The sequence below is a fragment of the Peromyscus maniculatus genome, chromosome 14 (assembly GCF_049852395.1).
Source record: "Peromyscus maniculatus bairdii isolate BWxNUB_F1_BW_parent chromosome 14, HU_Pman_BW_mat_3.1, whole genome shotgun sequence".
NCBI classification, from domain to species: Eukaryota; Metazoa; Chordata; class Mammalia; order Rodentia; family Cricetidae; genus Peromyscus; species Peromyscus maniculatus.
In genome coordinates this window covers 46343778-46362293 of record NC_134865.1, presented here as the reverse complement: position 1 = coordinate 46362293, position 18516 = coordinate 46343778, and the positions used below count along the sequence as shown (strand labels likewise).

The window sequence follows — 18516 nt, the reverse complement described above, 5'->3', positions numbered from 1 at the left end:
CACCGTCTCCCTTGTCCTGCCTCACAGCTAACGTGGTACTCACATGACATTGTGAGTACAATGGGAACATCACATCATGGCCTCCATTGTCTGACTTAAAGGTTGGGTTTAATTAATATTTGCATTCAGATTTTACAGTTACAAAAATTAACCCAAAAAAAATCACTGTTTAGCACCTATTAAGACAAATTTACATTAATTTCAAATAGTCAAACTAGGCAAGAATTTTCTAAAATCAGAATACAATTTCAACTCAAATCTAAAGTTCCACCAAATATTTTACAAATAATTTTAAAAGACTCAAAACCGTGGTCATTTATAGTTCGTCTTTCAGAAAGAATATTCACTGTCCTGATTTTTACCAACTCATGAAATAAAAATTAAGTAAGCATTGTGGGGGAGCAGGGGCAGGGCTCAGTCGCTAAACTGCTTGCTATTGAAGCAGGATGGTCTGAGTCTGGATTCCCAGATCTCATGCAAAAAGCTGGGTACAGTGTGTATTTACAATCCTAGTATTGGAACGGGCTGTGGCCGGAGGATTCAAAGAACTAGCTGACCAGCTAGTCTAGCTGAGTAGACGAGCTTCTGGTTCAGTGGGAGACCCTGTTTCAAAAAAGATGGAAAGCAGTTGAGGAAAACACTCAGTGTCTGGACACCATATGCACAAGTATACATGGAGAGAGAGAGAGAGAGAGAGAGAGAGAGAGAGAGAGAGAGAGAGAGAGAGAGAGAGAGAGAGAGAGAGAGAAGAAAGTGCTGCAAAAAAGAATATGATACTTTGCTTCCTTAGACACCAAGAGCCTGTGTGTCTGGTAAGACCCTCCCCTAAAAAGATGATACTAGGAAGAATTATTGAAAATGGATAAAAAAGACAATATGGTATCCCAGAAATGTCGGCTCCCTCCAGCAAGAAAGGAAGTAATGACTTTGTCTGGATATGAATAATCTACTAAGATGTGTGGACTGTGCATGCACACATTGACACATGTATACCACCCCCTCACCTCAGCCTACTGTTTGCTTCTGTCTCTTAACCAGGTTAGAGGATTAGAACTGTGGAAAAACCTATTCTGAAATGCATGGCCATAGCTTTCCCAGAGGTCATTACATTTGTGACATATCCATGGCACTTTTATTAAAGCCCTACTTTGTGCTCAGTTCTGACAACGTAAAGTGTCATAGGCAACTTTTATTAACTGTGTCCTTATCAGTCCAGGCTATAAGCAAATGAAGCTGTCCTATTTCAAAGATCTCCCATCTTCTGTCATCTCACATCACGTCCCAGTGAGACGCTGCGAGAAGTATTCTTGGAGTGTTATCAACTACAAATTCTGCAACAAGTATGGCTGTTTGCACAGGATTTCACACTGAATAATATAGTAACATCTAGAAATTCCTAACCTAGAGGGAAGGAGGGAAAAAGAACATTTTAAAAGATATTTTAAAAAAGCATGGCATGTGCACAGGGACTTCTCCAACAGAACCCTCAGATTCATTTTAAGCTTTTCACTTGCTCAGAACTATTATTTTGAAATATGGAGCCCAAACAAGGATCTTGTAAAGCTCCATAGAACAAAAATATTCTTGTGGATTGTATCTCTCAATCAGAAGCCAGGGTGAGGGGATGTGTAAGTGGCAGAGAAAAAGTAAAATCAATGTGATACTTAAAAGCAAATCAAAATGGAGCTATACGAGGCTTCTAGAAGAACACAAAAACAATGATACTGAACAGCTTACCTTGCTTTTTTCCATTAGCTTTTCCTAAAGTGCCAGGGACCTGGGTGTCACAGCCAAGCTGACGGCCACATTTCTGCCTCTCAAAGTGATGTTCTTCCTCAGCGATAGAAGAAAGCATGTGTGGCGGCTGCAGGCCAGCTGGGGTCTGATTGGGCCACTGGTGTATTACAGAGCATGAGTCTTTGGCTTGTTGATCAAGTCTGGGGCTTGACGTTCTGCCAGAGTCCTGCGAATCACTATTAGAGCATGAGAAATGGTCCTCTTCAAGAAACAGGGAGTTTGCCTCCTCTGAATTCCCATCATTGCCCTGCTCTTCATCTTCGAAGTAGGTTTCCTGAATCTGAATATCATCTAAGTCCTGGTCTGGCTTGTCACCCAATGCCGAATCGTGTTTGCTTAGAAGAACCAATGACGCAGCTAACGCATCACCCGCTTGCTGGAGAGCTTCATAAACTCGGGATAGCCAGGAAGATAAAGGCTGGAAGAAGTTCTGGGCATCCTGAGATGCCATGGCCAACACCATGGCCAACTACCTCACGTGTACAGAGTCCACTCCTTTGGTTCCTCCAGAACTCTGGGCTTATGTGAAATACAGAACAAGCACGATGAGAAACTTGAAGTCTTTCTCTCTTTTTTTTATAACAGGCAAAACTTTATTAATATACACATAAAGAAAACATGCGCAGTACGTGAGCACCGTTGGCTGTAACTAAAACCAGGCAGCATGCCGGTTCCTGTGCCAAGGTCTACGGAGTAGGTCTTTGCAGGGAACAGAGCAACTGTGTTTGATAGGGTAGTCTCTTAGTGGCTGTGAACATTTCACTCTCAACACTTCTCAGCTGAAACAGAGGAAAGACATGCTTACACCTGTTAGAGTCACAATGGCAGACACCTATCACCAGATACCTACAATCAATGTCAGATAGCGTTTGGAGGGTGGGAACAAAGAAACGTTATATTGAAGTCTTATGACGGCTAAACAGAAATGACCATGAAACTCTAAATGTGGGTTCTACCCATGTCTGTATACCTCCTCAGGCTCAGGCACAATTCCCATTAGCAGTAATGGATTCTAGTCACATGGACTAAGAGAGGTCTGCTCCCCATAGATCAGCTTAACAATGTGAAAAGAGTAAAGGAATCCGTGGGAACAGCCAGTTTGGCATGACACTTCAAAATGCAAGAAAAGCTGGAGGTTCCGTGAACAAACATGCAGAACCCAGAGAGCGAACGCACAGGCATCTCTGTTTTGTGACACAAAGGTTTATCCTCTCAAAGGAAATGTGTGTCTGGAATTTAAAAGCTTCCAGCAAATCTTAAAATAGAATCATACAGTTTTATGCAATCTCTAGAAATGATGTCTATTCTTGGGGAGAAATCACTGAAAATCTGCATGGCAAATGGATCATCCAGCTTCCTGGAGATATATCCTTGGTATCTTGTGGCTTTGACTGTGTCCCCACCTCCTCAAGTAAGCCCTCTGCAACTCATGGGCCTTCTGAAACATACTTCATCTCATAAGGTTCATAATCTGAAAGAGGTAGCTCCTGGACATCCCTAGAACAGAACACTGGGACGACCAAATAGCAAATGCCTATGTTTTTATACTCATATGCAAACACAGACCTAGGTAGCTTTCTGTATATACATCGGTGTGGTTATCTCACTGCGATCTCAGTGTAGGACAAAAGTCGTTGTTTCTTTGATAGCAACATCTTCCCTCAGCATCATCCCATTCCTGACGTTTCAACCCTCTTGATCTCAGCCCTTAGTACAACTGCTTATATTCTCTTAAAAATTTCTTGTTTAGTGACTCATAGATACATTGATTCATTCAGTAAACAAATAACACTAAGTACCTATTAAGTACTGGGCATAAAGCCAGGCATAAGGTAACCCTGAGACCCCTGTCCTCATGGAACCTTCATTTCAGTGAAACAGAAACTGAAGAATTCATGTGCCACTTTGTAGCCCTTGTCCTCCTCCAACGGCATCTTTTCAGCCCCTCTCTGTCCCGTTCCTTCTCCTGTTTCCCCTTTATACTCACCTGCTGGGAGGGCTAACCCATCTTATTTTTGTTTCTTTGGTTGGTTTTGGTTTCTTTGGTTTGATTAGTTGGTTAATTGGGTGCTTGGTTGCTCTGAGATAGTTTCATGTATCCTGGGCTGATCTTCCACTTGCTACATAGCCAGGGATGACCTTGAACATGTGGACCTTATGTCTTCATACCCTGAGCACTAGGCTTACAGATGTGGAAAAACCGCACCTTGTTTATATAGTACTGGGACCAAACCCGGGGCTTCTATATGCTAGAAATCATACTATCAACTAAACTATACCCTCCCCCAGCCTCAACCCTATTTTAACTTTAAAAACTTGTAAACTCAAAATACACATCTCCAGTCCTTAGCTTGCTCCTTCTCTTACTCTTCTCACAAATCCAAGTCAGTAGTATGCAACCTTTGGTGGTTCAGAGTCATCTAGTAAATTAATACAGCACACAACGCAATAAAGCACACAAAGGCCTAGCCTGGCTGCAGGAATATCATCTTCCCTGGAGGACCAAACCCCTACTAAAGGGGTTGATATTAAAAAAAAAAAAAAAAAAAAAAAAAAAAAAAAAATCTGATGTAAGGAAATAGATACACGTTAACGTGCCACACCAAAATCTTAAATTCAGTCATTTCAAACCCAGTATGTCATTTGGCTGCAGGGATTCACCTCTTCTGTCACAGGACCTCACAGCTGTGACTCTCTCTCCAACACACTCCCCTTCTGTTCCTTGCAATCCGACGTCAGCTTTTGCTCTCCACTGACTGCCTTCCCCAAGTTCCCAGTCTCTCATCTCACTCACCTGGTTTGTTTCAGTCTCCCGTCTTTTCCAGCTTCCCTCAGACACTCTGTTCCCCACCACCTGACTTTCATTTGGGTTTCCTTCCTCTCTACCCCTGGAATGGAGGCTCCATGGGGAGCGGAGGCCATCTATCTTGTTCTGTCTATCTCAGTGCCGAGAACTGTACTGTCCACACGGTGAGTGAATAATGAAGCCGTAAGTCTCATCAGAACCATGCCTGAAATAGTGCTCAGTAGAAATTACATACTCAGTAATTTTGTTAAATTTATGAGTAAACCCTACACAAAGCTGTCATGAAAATCTTCAGTGGTGTTAGTGCACAAATTTCCTATTTAGTACACTATCCTGTCAGCATTTGTTCCCCTCAATTTCACAACCCCCCATTTTGGGTTGCCTTTGCTGCTCAGATGACTTTTTCATTTTACATTTGACCCAGAAAGTCTTTGGCCTAAGCAAAAGTGCTTCAGGGTGTTAGAGGCCCAGAATGCCTCTCAGAGAAATCAGTGGCTCTTGCCATCTACTCCCGTCCTTACAATTCATATAGCTCCACTTTTCTTTCTAATGGAATGTCCAGCTGAGCACAGGCTGGCCCCAAAGAAACTGCCACAGAGTGCAGACTCAGCCACTCCTTATTACCCCTCACTGTGAGATCCTATATGCCAGTCATGCTGATACACTGAGAATTTCCAGAAATGACCTTGATTTTTCCTGATTTTTATTTGTTTATCCCAGGATGTCTTCACACTTAGCCTGACTCATTTTTTTTTTTGCACTGAAACTCTAATGGCTTTCTCTGCTAATTCTTCATCTACAATTAAAGACATGGCCTCAGAGTACTTAGAATATGTCTTTATGTTATAAAATTACATTTATGTGTCAATATTCTTCAGATGGGTTTCCACAAGTTTGGGGAGTGCTTTTATAGGTTACAGTTCCAGAATCTACATATAGCAGGAGGAGCTCTGAATATGTTGGTTGGTTGGTTGGTTGGTTGGGTGGGTGGGTGGGTGGGTGGGTGGGTGGATGGATGGATGGATGGATGGATGGATGGATGGATGGATGGATGGATGGTGGTGATGTATTACATAATGTAATAAATTTGCCTGAAGATCAGAGAACAGAACAAACCACTAGATTAAACATACAGGCCAGGCAGTGGTGGCACACACCTTTAATCCTAGCACTCTGGAGGCAGAGATCCGTCTGGATCTTTGTGAGTTCAAAGCCACCCTGGACTACATGAGATTGACTCAGTCTAGAAGAGAAACAAAGCCAGGCAATGGTGGCACACACCTTTAATTCCAATACTTGGGAGTCACATGCCTTTAATCCCAGCACTAGGAAAGTTGAAACAGCAAATGATATGGGTGGGTGGAGAAAGGTATATAAGGCATGAGGAGACAGGAACTAAGGTCTTTTGGCTGAGGAAAGCTTTTCAGACTGATGAGTTCTAGAGGTAAGAGGTGGCTTATTCCTTTGTCTCTCTGATCTTTCAGCATTCACCCCAATATTCTGGCTCTAGGTTTTTATTAAAAGACCATTTAGCAATTTGTGTTACAATGAATGGATGGGTATGTGTATATATTGATGAGTGAATGGGTAGGTGAATGGAATGGGTGGGTAGATGAGTGGATAGCTGGCTGGGTGGATGAGTAGATAGATGGTGGTTTGATGGGCAGATGAATGGATAGGGGTGTGTGTGTGTGTGTGTGTGTGTGTGTGTGTGTGTGTGTGTGTATGAGTGGATAGATAGTGGGCTGGTGGGTGGATAAGTGTGTAGATGAAGGTACTAATGAAAATGTTTAAAGCCAAATGGTCTCGACTGTATCATTTATCATCATCTGTAGAATGGGATTCCCTTACTTTATCAGTTCCCTTTGTCTCTAAAATCCAAGAACATGCCAGATATGCCAAAGAGCATGGTAGCTGGGGCTGGACATATTAAGAGTAAAATTGCCTTTTCAGGGATGAGTTCTAAATCTTTTGTTAATATGATAATTCATTGTCATATTATGTCAAAACAATGCAAAAGAGACCAAATCTCTATCTATATATAGGGGCCAGGGGTGGGGAGACTGTCTAGTTGCTGTATTCTAGAACACTGAAAAGGAACAGCACCTGTGTCTAGACATGGAAAATCACTGAGTTGGTAATACAGGCTACCACTCATAAAATAAATCTAAACCCAAAGGATATCAGTCATGGAGATTTATATAAGTAAATGTCAATTTGATTGAGAGGGCACACCAAGGGTGATGCAAATATGTATCTACTGTTCTAATTCTTTAGAGTGCTTTCTTATAGTGAGATGATGGCATGGCTTTTGATGGGATGAATGTATGGGGGAGAGAGACAGAGAGAGGAGAGAACGAGCATGTGCACTTTATTATGTTACTGTGATAAAACACTAACCAAAAGCAATTGGGCAGGAAAAGGTTGATTTGACTTAAACTACTTCCAGGTCATAATCCATTATGGAAGGAAGTCATACCAGTAACTCAGGTAGGAATGTGAAGCAGAAACAATAGAAGATTTGTTTGCTGGCTCACTTGTTCTGACTTACTCCCTCCATCTCACTGATTCATGCTCAGGCTCAGCTAGCTCCCTTATATAGCTCGGGAATGACCTGCTCATAGTTGTCTGAGGCTTCCTACATCAATACTCAATCAAGATAATCTCTCACAGACACACTCATAGACCAACCTGATAAAGGCAGTTACTCAAGACTCCTTTTTCAGGTGATCCCAGGCTGTGTCAGGTTGACAGATAATACTAACTAGGATGGGAATGGAGGAATGGAGGGGAGGAGAGAGGCAGGGACGTTGACCCTGTCCAGATACCTAGATCAGAAGAAAAAATACACTGAAAGTTTTGAAAAGGCTCATTGCTGGATTAAAGTAGTTATTATTCATAGTTTATCATTATGAGAAGTATAAAATTATACAACAGAAATGTGTGTGTGTGTGTGTGTGTGTGAGAGAGAGAGAGAGAGAGAGAGAGAGAGAGAGAGAGAGAGAGAGAGAGAGAGAGAGAGAGAGAGAACACGTATGGGAGAGTGTGTAAAACACATGAGTTCCTGTTGCAGGGGGTCCTGAGAAGATTTATTACCTCTCAAAGTACTCAGAATAATCTAGAAATATAAGATATAGTAACAATTGATAAATAAAAAGAAAAGGAAAGCCATTGGTATATTCCCAAGGAATGCACTTTTGAAATCTTACTTTAGTTAGAATTCTGCTTTAATTGTAATCGTAGTTAACTGAACTATGATCACTTTAAATATAGAAAATTACTAAGCAGGAAACAATAGTGTGTTTCTGTATAGGAAACCTATGAAATTCTTGAGTTATGTGCTTTCTCATATATTTTTAAGATCTCCACCAAAGGCAATTGTGAACAAAGAATAAAAACACTTATGGACCTATAAAGGCTGTCAGTTAAATCCTTCTGACCTCCTTTTCTGGTAATGACAGCTTCTTGAAGCAGGGCGGGAAGGGTTAGAATCTAAGAAATACCAGCTTGTAGAAAACCATAAAAATCTGTGATGGAAGTGTGTACGCCTGTGTCGTTTTGAAAGGTTTATGAGCTCCTGGAGAATAAGCTACATTCTGAAAGGCAGGAAAAAACGTTTCCAACAGCATGGTTTCCAGGTAACCAAATCCAAAGTCAAAATGGTATACAAATCTACCTTCTAACACATGTAGATGTTTAGCATTTTTTTGAAAGATAAATCACCATGTAAAAACCCCTTCTCACTCTTCACCATGATTCATAGGACAATCTAAGAAAAAGTCAAGAATACTGGATTTATCTAGAGTGTCTCTTCACAGGCAGTGCCAGATAACTTCCCTTGTCTAGAAAATGTAGTTATTTGTTATTGACACACTAGCCTTGAGGCTAATTAAGTCTACCATTATAAAGCCTGATGGAGAAAGTCATTTTGAATTACCTAAGAAGGCTTAGAAGATGAATAATGCATGCGGTAAAAATAAGAACTACGAAATGGGCTGCCATCCATCTTTCACAGGAGTCAGAAGTATCCACAGGTATATTTCCTCTAAAAGAAAATTTGTTATGTGGGAAGAAATACTTGCCATTGAAATGAAATACCTTCTGAAGCATTCGTCCAAGGTCTGTTGGCATCTTAACAAATATAAAAATGGACGACTGGGGCTGGAGACGTGGTTTAGTCAGTAATGAGCTTGTGGCTCAAGCATGAGGTTATGAATTCAACAACCCCACCAAAAGCCATCATGTACAGCAACACATAATTGTAACCCCAGAGCTAAGGAGGCAAAGACAGGAGGATCCCAAAGGCTCACTGGCCAGCCAGCCTAGCCAAACTGGTGAATTTCAAGTTCAATGGAGGACCCTGTTTCAAAACATAAGGTAAAAAGCAATGGAAGAAAAATGCTCAGTGTTGACCTCTAGCCTATCAGTACATTGTATGTACACCTGCATTCACAAGTGCACACATACGAGCACATATACTCATCAGAGAGAGAGAGAGAGAGAGAGAGAGAGAGAGAGAGAGAGAGAGAGAGAGAGAGAGAGAGAGAGAGAGAGCAAAAGGCGGGCTACCAAGGAGTTTTGTGCAATAATACAGATACAATACAGCCACATTGCAGGGTCTTGGACACACCTTTATTACTGGGCTTTGGGGCGGGGCAGGAAGAACAGTGGATATAAATCAAAATGAGAACTTTCTTATAATCAAAATACATATTTACCAGTTGATTATGAGAAGAATGAGTCAGAAAGAAAAGAAGGGAGAGAGGAGAGCACACTGTTTTAGAACCTTTGCAAAGGTTTCCTTGGATCCACCCTTCAGTTATCCCAAATCATGGACATGTACCTTGACACTGGTATGCTCTCATTCATAATGCAGGGATCACGACTCCCTATATTGTAATTTGTCTTGTAAGTTATATTACAGAATATCTTAAAACACATAGAAAGAATCCAGCGTGTAACAGGGACTTAATATCAGGCATTCATTATGTTGAACTTTGTGATGTTGTGTTGTGATAAAAATATATCAAGTACTTATATGTTAATATCTCAGAAAAGAGTATTTCTCTGACATGTTATTGTATACAATGTTTTTGAGTTCTTACACAAATAAAAGCTTATGTAAAAGACAATAGCTTTCCCCTTTTACAGATGAAAACACTGAGGCTCAGAAAGGATTGGTACATTGCTTTGATGTTCATCATCTGGATTAAAGAACAGAAATGGTATTCCAATTCTCTGCTGTTGAAATTTGAATGATTACTCCAAACCTTCACAGAAGGCCGGTAAGACTGGGGCAATTCTAGAAATACCAGAGGTGGGACTATTTCCCCAGGAAATGGCAGGTGTTGGGTTCAAACTGAGATGTCTGTCTGACTTGGAGGTTTGGAATTTTTTACATTGGTTGTTTGCTTATTCATCTTACTGGACAGGACAAGTGGGGAGGTCAGAGGACAACGTGGGGCAGTCAGTTTTCTCCTTCCACCACATGGTTCCAGGGATCGAATGCAAGCCACTGGGCTGGCCAGCAAGCCCCTTTACCTGCTGAGCCCGCTCGCTGGCCCCTGACTTGGAGGCCTGATCTCATTCCATTTCTATTTAGCCTGTTTCCCTAATAGAAAACATCTAAAACATGAAAAACTGTGGCAACGAATTTTCCAACGTAAATGTAATAAAGTAAAAACAGCTTCAACTGCTAAGTCGCAGAAGGCTCCTATTAAAATCCATTTCTAAACTTGACAGAACAAATACCATTGTGTATGCTTGAGCAGGACAATGTGAAACCAATTAGACTTAGTCCGACTGAAATGGGAAGGAGCTGCCCAAGGTTGATGCCATTATAGTGATGGCACTTTTTAAATACTAGATTTCATAAGCCCATTGAGTATTTTTGAGTATCTATTACAGCCAAGGAAATTGAAATACGCTCCATGAATACCCAGTGGTTGTAACACAAACAGGCAAGGTCCTCAGTGGCTCCACAGGGACTACTGAACCCAGCCTCGGTAACAATTTTCTAAAGAGACTGTGGCTGCCCTTAGATGGAAACCCATTTCAGACACACATAATAAGATCTTAAGGAGAGCTAAAGATTTAATTAATATTTACCTTTTAAAGATAAAGCCTGGGGCTGGAGAGATGGCTCCGTGGTTAAGAGCACTGTCTGCTCTCCCAGAAGACCCCACTCACAACCATCTGCAACTCCAGTTCCAGGAGCTCTGACACTGTCCTCTGACTTCGGCTCTCACCAGATAGATGTGTGGGGCACACACATAAATAAACGCAGACAAAACACCCACATACATAAAATTCTAAAATAACTTTAAGAAAGGTTTAAAAAAAAAAACATATCTCAAGTGATTAGCATGACCTCCCTTTCAACAGCAAGGCACCCAGATTCCAAGGCCATTGGCATACACATCAACAAGTCCCTGCTGAAGGAGATTCAGGATTATCAAATAGCATCCATAGAAAGGTGCAATATAATTGAGAGCTAATGTGATAAAATTGGGGGGAAAAATAACAGAAATAACTCCCAGATAAAGATACAATAAAGTTGATTTTTGTCCCAAGAGAAGAGAAACATTAGTGTCATTTGAAAATATATTTTGGGCTCAAATATAAGGAGGAAATATGGAGCTATGGTAATTGTAGCTCTCTTGTGACAGACTAAGCAAAACTCAGGATGTCAGCATTCTGTAGCTGTTAACTGTAGAAGTAGCCAACCCTATAAAAATGTGGTTAAAAAGAGAGGTGACCACTAAAAATCTCACTGCTTCATACAACTGATTACTTTGCATATAAGAAATATGAAAGTGTATTTCCTTGCAATTTTCAGGGTCATAATCTTAATACACAGGAACCTAGTCATCATCTCAACAACTGCTACTGTATCTAGAATTGGTCACCCAGGCCCACTGACTCTTCTTTCTTGAATTTATTGGTCTTTGCCCCAACCCAGGCATCATCTGAGTTCAAGCCACCTTGATTCCCACCCATTCCACTTAGCATCCCCTTCAGGAGTCTGCCTCCCTACATTCACTTTCACCCCATTTCCCCAGGATGACTTCTAACATCTTTCCAAGACACATGCTTGATGAGACCACTTAGCATCTACAACAATGATGTCCCATTGTGATGGCTCTTCTTGGTTGTCAACTTGGCTACATCTGGAACTAACTAAAACCCACACAGCTGGATACACCTCTGAGGGATTGGATTTTTAATTAAATCATTCAAAGTGGGAAGAATCACTTTTAATCCAGGTGGGGAGATCCATCTTTAATCTGGTCCACACCTGCTGGCAGCCTACATAAGGAACATGGAAAACAAAAGTTGTTGCTCTTTGCCCACTTGCTCTCACTCTCGCTGGCAAGTCCATTCATTCACTGGCATTAGAGCCTACTTCTTCATGATCCCAGCATATGCTGAAGACCAGCTGAGAAATATGGACTTATACCTAAACGTACAGTGGGATGAACAACTACTGGATTCTTGGACCTTATATTGGTAGACAGCCATTGTTGGGCTAGTTGGTCCACAACCTATAAGCCATTCTAATAAATGCCCTTTCTGTATATATTCACTCTATCAGTCCCTGTTCCTCTAGAGAACCCTGACTAATATTCCCACCATTCTTACCATAATGTCCTACTCCCGGGGACTCTGAATTGGGCGTGTCTGGTGTGGTCCTTTCCTGTCTAGTTGCTGTCTACACCTGCATTATCTCCACAAATCCTTCTGCTCCTTCCCTGAAGCTCCCTGTCTCTGGGATTCCCCCACTCCCACCCAAAAGCACCCACTAATCTCTTTATAGTTCTCAGTTTATACTTTTTCTGAATTCTTTTCCTTCCCCCGGCGGCACCCAAACTAAATTAAGCCAGCCTAAAATATCCCTTCAATGCACTCTTCCTTATAAACTTTGCTCCCCTCCCACTACTCATTCCCGCGCCCCCTCTCCCCTCCATCTGGTTCCCTTTCCATCTTACATAGTTGCCCTTCTGCTCTCTTATCACATGGATTTCATTAACCTCTCTATTTCCCACCTCTCCTAAGAGCTCCTCCTCCTCTCTCTTGATCTCCATTCTAGTTGCATGACCTATTCATATGTAAATATACATGTGTATACACATGCATGCAGATATGTAATTTTAAATCTAGGTTCTGTGTATAAAAGGAAACATGCAGTATTTCTCTTTCTCCAACGCTCCACCACTGAGCTATAGTCCCATATTTGTCTTTTTGAGTCTGGCTTATTTCGTTAAGGGCCATTTACCTCCAGATCCACCCATTTTCATGCCAACACCATGATTCCACTTTTCTTGATGGGTGAATAAATTCCATCATGTACGTGTACCACTTTTGCTTCATCCATTCATACCTGCCGATGGTGTCTGGGTTGGAAAAGTGGCCTCTGGTGACAGGAACCACAATAGTAGAGAGTCCATTGAGAGACTGACTCAATTTCCTGGCTATTGTCAGCAACAGTAAACATGGATAAACAAGTGTCTCTGTGGTATGTTGACTTTGGAGTCCTTTGGGTGTATATCAAAGAGTGTTCCAAAGGGCTGATATGTTGCTTCTACTTTAGGTTTGTGTTGTTGTTGTTGGTGGTGGTGGTGTTGGTGGTGGTGGTGGTGGTGGTGGTGTTGTTGTTGGTGGTGGTGGTGGTGGTGGTGGTGGTGGTTTTTTGTTTTTTGTTTTGTTTTGTTTTGTTTTTGAACTTCTGTACTGATTTTGATAGTGGTTACACAAGTTTGCGCTCCCATCAGCAGTGTATAAGGGCTTCTATTTCCCACATCCTCACCAGCCTTTGTTTCTTGTTTGTTCTCTCGATGATAGCCATTTCCAAAGGGGTAAGATGGCAGTCAAAGCAATTTTAACTTGCATTTTCCTGATGGTGGAAAATACTAACCATTTTTAAGAATTTATTAGCCGTTTTCTCACAGCCCTTCTTATTCTTAGTAACACATATTAGAGTTTAATAATATATAATTGTAGCTTGCTGGCAGCTTATGTATTTCTTTTCACATGTTTTCTTTAATAAATTAGAATTTCTATGAGTCTAGTAGCTGGTTGATTTTTTTTTGTCTTTGTTACGTTCTCAGCATGTAGCAGAGTACCTGATGGTCCCAGGATTGTCAATCAATATTTTTTTAATATTGAATACATATAGCTATTGTACTGCCCAGTTTCCTGTCAGCTTGACACAATCTAGAGTCATTGGAGAGGAGGGAATCTTAACTGAGAAAATGTCTCTGTAAGCTTATGCTGTAAGCAAGCGTATAGAGCATTTTCTTAATTAACGATTGATGTGAGAGGAATTAGCCTACTGTGGCTGGTGCCACCCCTGGGCAGGTGGTCCTGGAGTGCATAAGAAAGCAGGCTGATCAAGGAGGCCTGCACAGATTCAATCCAAATCAGGTCCCAGAACTGAGAGAAGGAAGTGGACACAGGATCCCACTCATTCCCAAGAAACTACCTGCAATTGATACCCACTGGCAAAGGAAAAAAATAGTTTTTTTCCAATGGAGTGTCACTATGTATATTAAGACACTTCAGAGTAGGCTTCTTGCCCAGGAGTAGTTGGCCAACACAAAACAAACTCAATGGCATTTTTATAGATTTCTGTTTCATTTTGCATTGTTTGGGCATTTTTTTTTGTCTTTTTGGTCTTTTGCTTATAGATTTTGGCTTCTGTTTTTTGTGGTTTTGTGTTTATGTTTCTTGCTGTTTGTTTGGTTTGAGTTTTGTTTGTTTTTTAAAGCATGAATGAGAACACAAAATTGGGTAGATAGGGAGAAGGGGGGATCTTGGAGGAACTGGGGGAGGGCAAAAACATGATCAAAATGTATGAAAAAATTTGCAATATAAAAAAAAAAACCACAGGCTGAGTAAGCCATGGGGAGAGCAAGGCAGTAAAAAGTACCTCTCCATCACCTCTGCAACAGCTCCTGCCTCCAGGCTCCTGCCCTAACTTCTCTCAGCAATGGCATGTGACCTGAGAGTTGTAACAAGAAATGAACCTCCCCAAGTTGATTATGGTCATGGGGCATAGGTAGAAGTTTATGTCCCACAAGCTGCTCCTAAGTAACCACACAGAGGCTTAATATTATAAATTCTCAGCCAATAGCTCAGGCTTGTTACTAGCTAACTCTTACATTTTCAATTAACCCATATTTTTAGTTATGCTTTGCCATGTGGCCTGGTACATTTTCTCAGTACAGTATGTCCATCTTGCTTCTTTCTACATCTGTTCAATGCTCCTCTGACTCTGCCCCTCTTCCCAGCATTCTCTGTTTGGCTCTCCACCAAACTTATACTGTCCAGCTATTGGCCAGTCAGCTTCTTTATTAAAGCAATTTGAGTGACAAATCTTTACAGTATACAAAAGGATTATTCCACAGCATACAGCAATGAAAACCCTAAGACACCTATATACACACGTGCACATATTTTATAGTGATTGCTTCACTTAACAGGTTGACATGTTTCAATAGCCTGTTATGTTTTCCATTTGCAGTAATTTAAGATTTTTTTTTAACTAAAATTTTCAACCAGAGCCTGAAAGTTCTTTTTCAAATTCACATCTGTGAAACTGCCTCATCTTAAGGACTGTGCAGTCCTTATACTGCAGAGGGTAACTGCTCCAGCAGAATGAGAACAGTATTCACTGGGATGCCATGAATTTCACATTACTAAGTTTGTCAAGAGTCGGGCTTACTTCTATATTTTCTACTAAAATTAAAGATGTGATGTTCCTTTCATTATCACCACAGTCACTCCTATGGAAAAGTAGTGCTGGTTAAACATGACAATAATAAAATAAAAACAAGTATTTCTTTAATGAGAGGTTTAGAAAAGGGCTGGGGATATAGATCAATGGTAGAGTGTGTCCCTGTACATACTGGGTTCCATCCCCAGCACCATAAAACAAGTGAAAAACAAGAAACAAAGCTAAATAGCACTAAAATGGGTGAGGCACCATGTGCCATTCCTAGATCTATCAGTAGCAATGACTTGTTAAAGAGGCTTTATTCCCTGGGTTTTCATTTCTTGTTCTGTAAAACAGGAGAAGCATATCCAGGAAGCCTCTAAAATTCCATAAAGGCAGCAGTCTAGCAGGGTTTGGGGAAGCTTGCTTCAGTCTCATTCTTTGGGTTTGTTATTGCTGTTGATACCCAACACATAAAATTCATTTGGGTCAAATATATCTATGATACAGATAAATGAACTTATCAAAATTTCTGGTATTTTCTAAATATAGCAAAATGATAGCAATTAGTCAAGATGTTAAGTATTGGATCAAAATGAAATGAATTCAGATTGGCCTCCATACATCAGATTGGTTTAATCAAGAAGCTAAACACCTATTAAAACTGCAAATCACATTTTTTAGAAATTTTACACTATTTTCAAACTGTTGACTGAACAAGCTGTTTCCTGAAGATAATCTTATCATTCCTAGAGTCTCAATGAGTCCTTGTTCTCATTTGTCACTGCTACAGACAACACAGACTGCTGAAGTTGGTCTGAATCTAAAAGATACCCCACGACCAACAATTATACAACAGGTTTTAACCTGGTTCCATTTAGGTTTGTAATGAGGGGAATATGAATCTTTCATCTAATGAAATTTTCATGCATGAGGAGAAATCCAATCCATCACAAGTCACTAACCCATTGAATATAGTTCTGCAAGGTCAAAGGGCACAGTCCCACAGTCTAATTCATCCTGGGCCCCCTCATGTCTGAATGAGGACATCAACTGAAACTCTCAAGCTAAATCAATGCTTACAACTGTTTGTTCTTTTTCCTATGGTTTCCTTTTGATTGTTTATGCAAGCTTTCCATCCAACCCGATAGTAAACTCAGTCATTACAAAAATGACTATTGCTACACATTTTATCTCCTTCATTAGCGGTTATGAAGATTAGGTCTCCTGGCGTCCTTGATGACTGGGCTCTTAGGATAGTGACGCTAATAACATGACAATGTCAATGCTTTTGTGTCTGGCAAGCATTAATAATCAGATTCCCCTGAGATCCCATCAGAATCAGCAGCCTTAATGGGATCTTTGTGGTTACAAACAGAAGTAGGCTAGGCGGGGGATACACAATGTCTCCTGGGTCTGCTCAGACAAGGTGGCCCCAAAGAATGTTTGGGAACACTGCTTTTACATTTCCCTCACCACAGGCAGAGTCCACATGAGAACTGTGAAGCACGATTTTCTGAGTATAACCCTGGAGCCAACTGTCTCTTAAGTAACTACATACATATGACCTATTTCATAGCAATATGTACATATACATATGCATATAATCATTGCATCTATTCAGCTAAAACAAAATGCTAGTTATATTTCTATTTTAATCCCATTGTGCAGGCCTATTGTCTTTTCACCTTCTTCCTCTTTAAATCTTGCAGTTTCTCACAAAAAGCCACCAAATATTGCTTGCCAGGGGCACTAAACACCTCTATGCCGTTCCATTCAGATGGTCCCACTCACATTGGACTGGGGCTCACGCCTCCCTCCTGGGGGGAAGGGCAGTCTGCAAACTACCAGCAGCATCTCATTCCAAAGAGAATTCTAGTGTTCCCTGAGTGCTGCAAAGGAACAGGTCATGAGCAGAAATCTCCATCACTTGAAAAGGGTGTTCCCTGTCAGGCTCTATTCTGAACAAAAACTCACGCCGAATATATATTTTTTGGCTAGGTTCAGCTTTTTTGGGAAAATTTTACATTGAATTCTTTTCCTAAAATGTTCCTAAGACTAGTATGAGTTAGGAATTTAAATGCAAAGGCAAAGTGTAGGAAAAATAAGATATGCATGCACTGGGAAGGTTTCTGAACTAGACAAAGAAGCGTGAAGTACAGCTGTCATAAGCATTACTGTCTAGAGGGCAGAGGGAAATGGAGAGACTTAGGCAGATCAAAGACTAACTTAAAACAAGAGCTTCCTGTTGGTCAGACGCATCCCAAAGAGCAGAAGCAATTGTTTTTCTCCAGCTGGCTAGATGTTTTCTTTTCGTTTGGGGAAAATAAATATGGAATAGCTCAAATCTGGTTAACTAATCATAGTCCCGTACGTTAGTCACATCTGTGTGTGTCTTCAGGGCTTTCTTTTATCATTAAAAGTAATTAAGTAATAACAGCAACAAAGAATGGCTTTACACACCCAAAATGCAGGATGAAGAACTTTGTAAAGAAGAGTCAAGGGAAGGGTGGGTAAGGGGGCTCGGCAGGTGAGCCTGATGCTAAGCCTGAAGACCTCAGCTCAATCCCTAGGACTCACATATTGAAAGGAGAGAGCTGACTTCCACAAGTTAAGTTGTCCTCTGAACAACACACATGGACGCGCGCGCGCGCGCACACACACACACACACACACAAATAAATAAATGTAATAAAAAATAAAAGTATATGATGGCTAATTTTTTTTAAAAGTCAAGGCAAAGCCCTAAAATCCCACCACAACTTCTGTGCTGTGGTTTGTAAGGTTGCTATTTGGATTTTGCTTTATGCTCATTTTGAAAAACCACCTCAGGGCCCGTGAGATTCTGTGGGTAAAAGTTCTTCCTGACAAGCCTGGAAACATGATCTCAGTCCCCAGATCCACATGGTTGAAGAACAGAGAACCAATTCCCACTAGATATCATTTAACCAACACATGCACACCATAGCACTCACATGCCTACACACATACAGGTGTGAATGTGTATACTTGCATACACACACACATAAATGTAATAACAAAATTTAAACATTCAAAGTGCTCATATTTTAAAAGTAGGTTCATCCACCATTCTCCTATCAAATGCCCTTCACTTTTATGGACCAACAACTATGAATTAATGTTCTATCAAGACTTTGCTAGGGAGAAACTAGTACAAGCAGGTTTTAAGCAAATAAGA

General features: G+C 40.8%; 1 protein-coding gene across 3 annotated transcripts in view; it reads right to left on the bottom strand.

Moving 5' to 3' along the window:
- Syt16 (synaptotagmin 16) overlaps positions 1 to 18516 on the bottom strand; it is a 274838-nt gene that overhangs the window by 100239 nt on the left and 156083 nt on the right. For 2 of the 3 annotated variants that reach the window (XM_076550880.1, XM_076550881.1), the window contains exon 3: positions 1738 to 2576. The exons of the other annotated variant lie outside the window; for it this stretch is intronic. In XM_076550880.1, the coding sequence (XP_076406995.1) occupies positions 1738 to 2260 (523 nt within the window). In that variant the 5' untranslated portion in view covers positions 2261 to 2576. The remainder of the gene's footprint in view (positions 1 to 1737; positions 2577 to 18516) is intronic. 3 annotated transcript variants of the gene reach the window in all.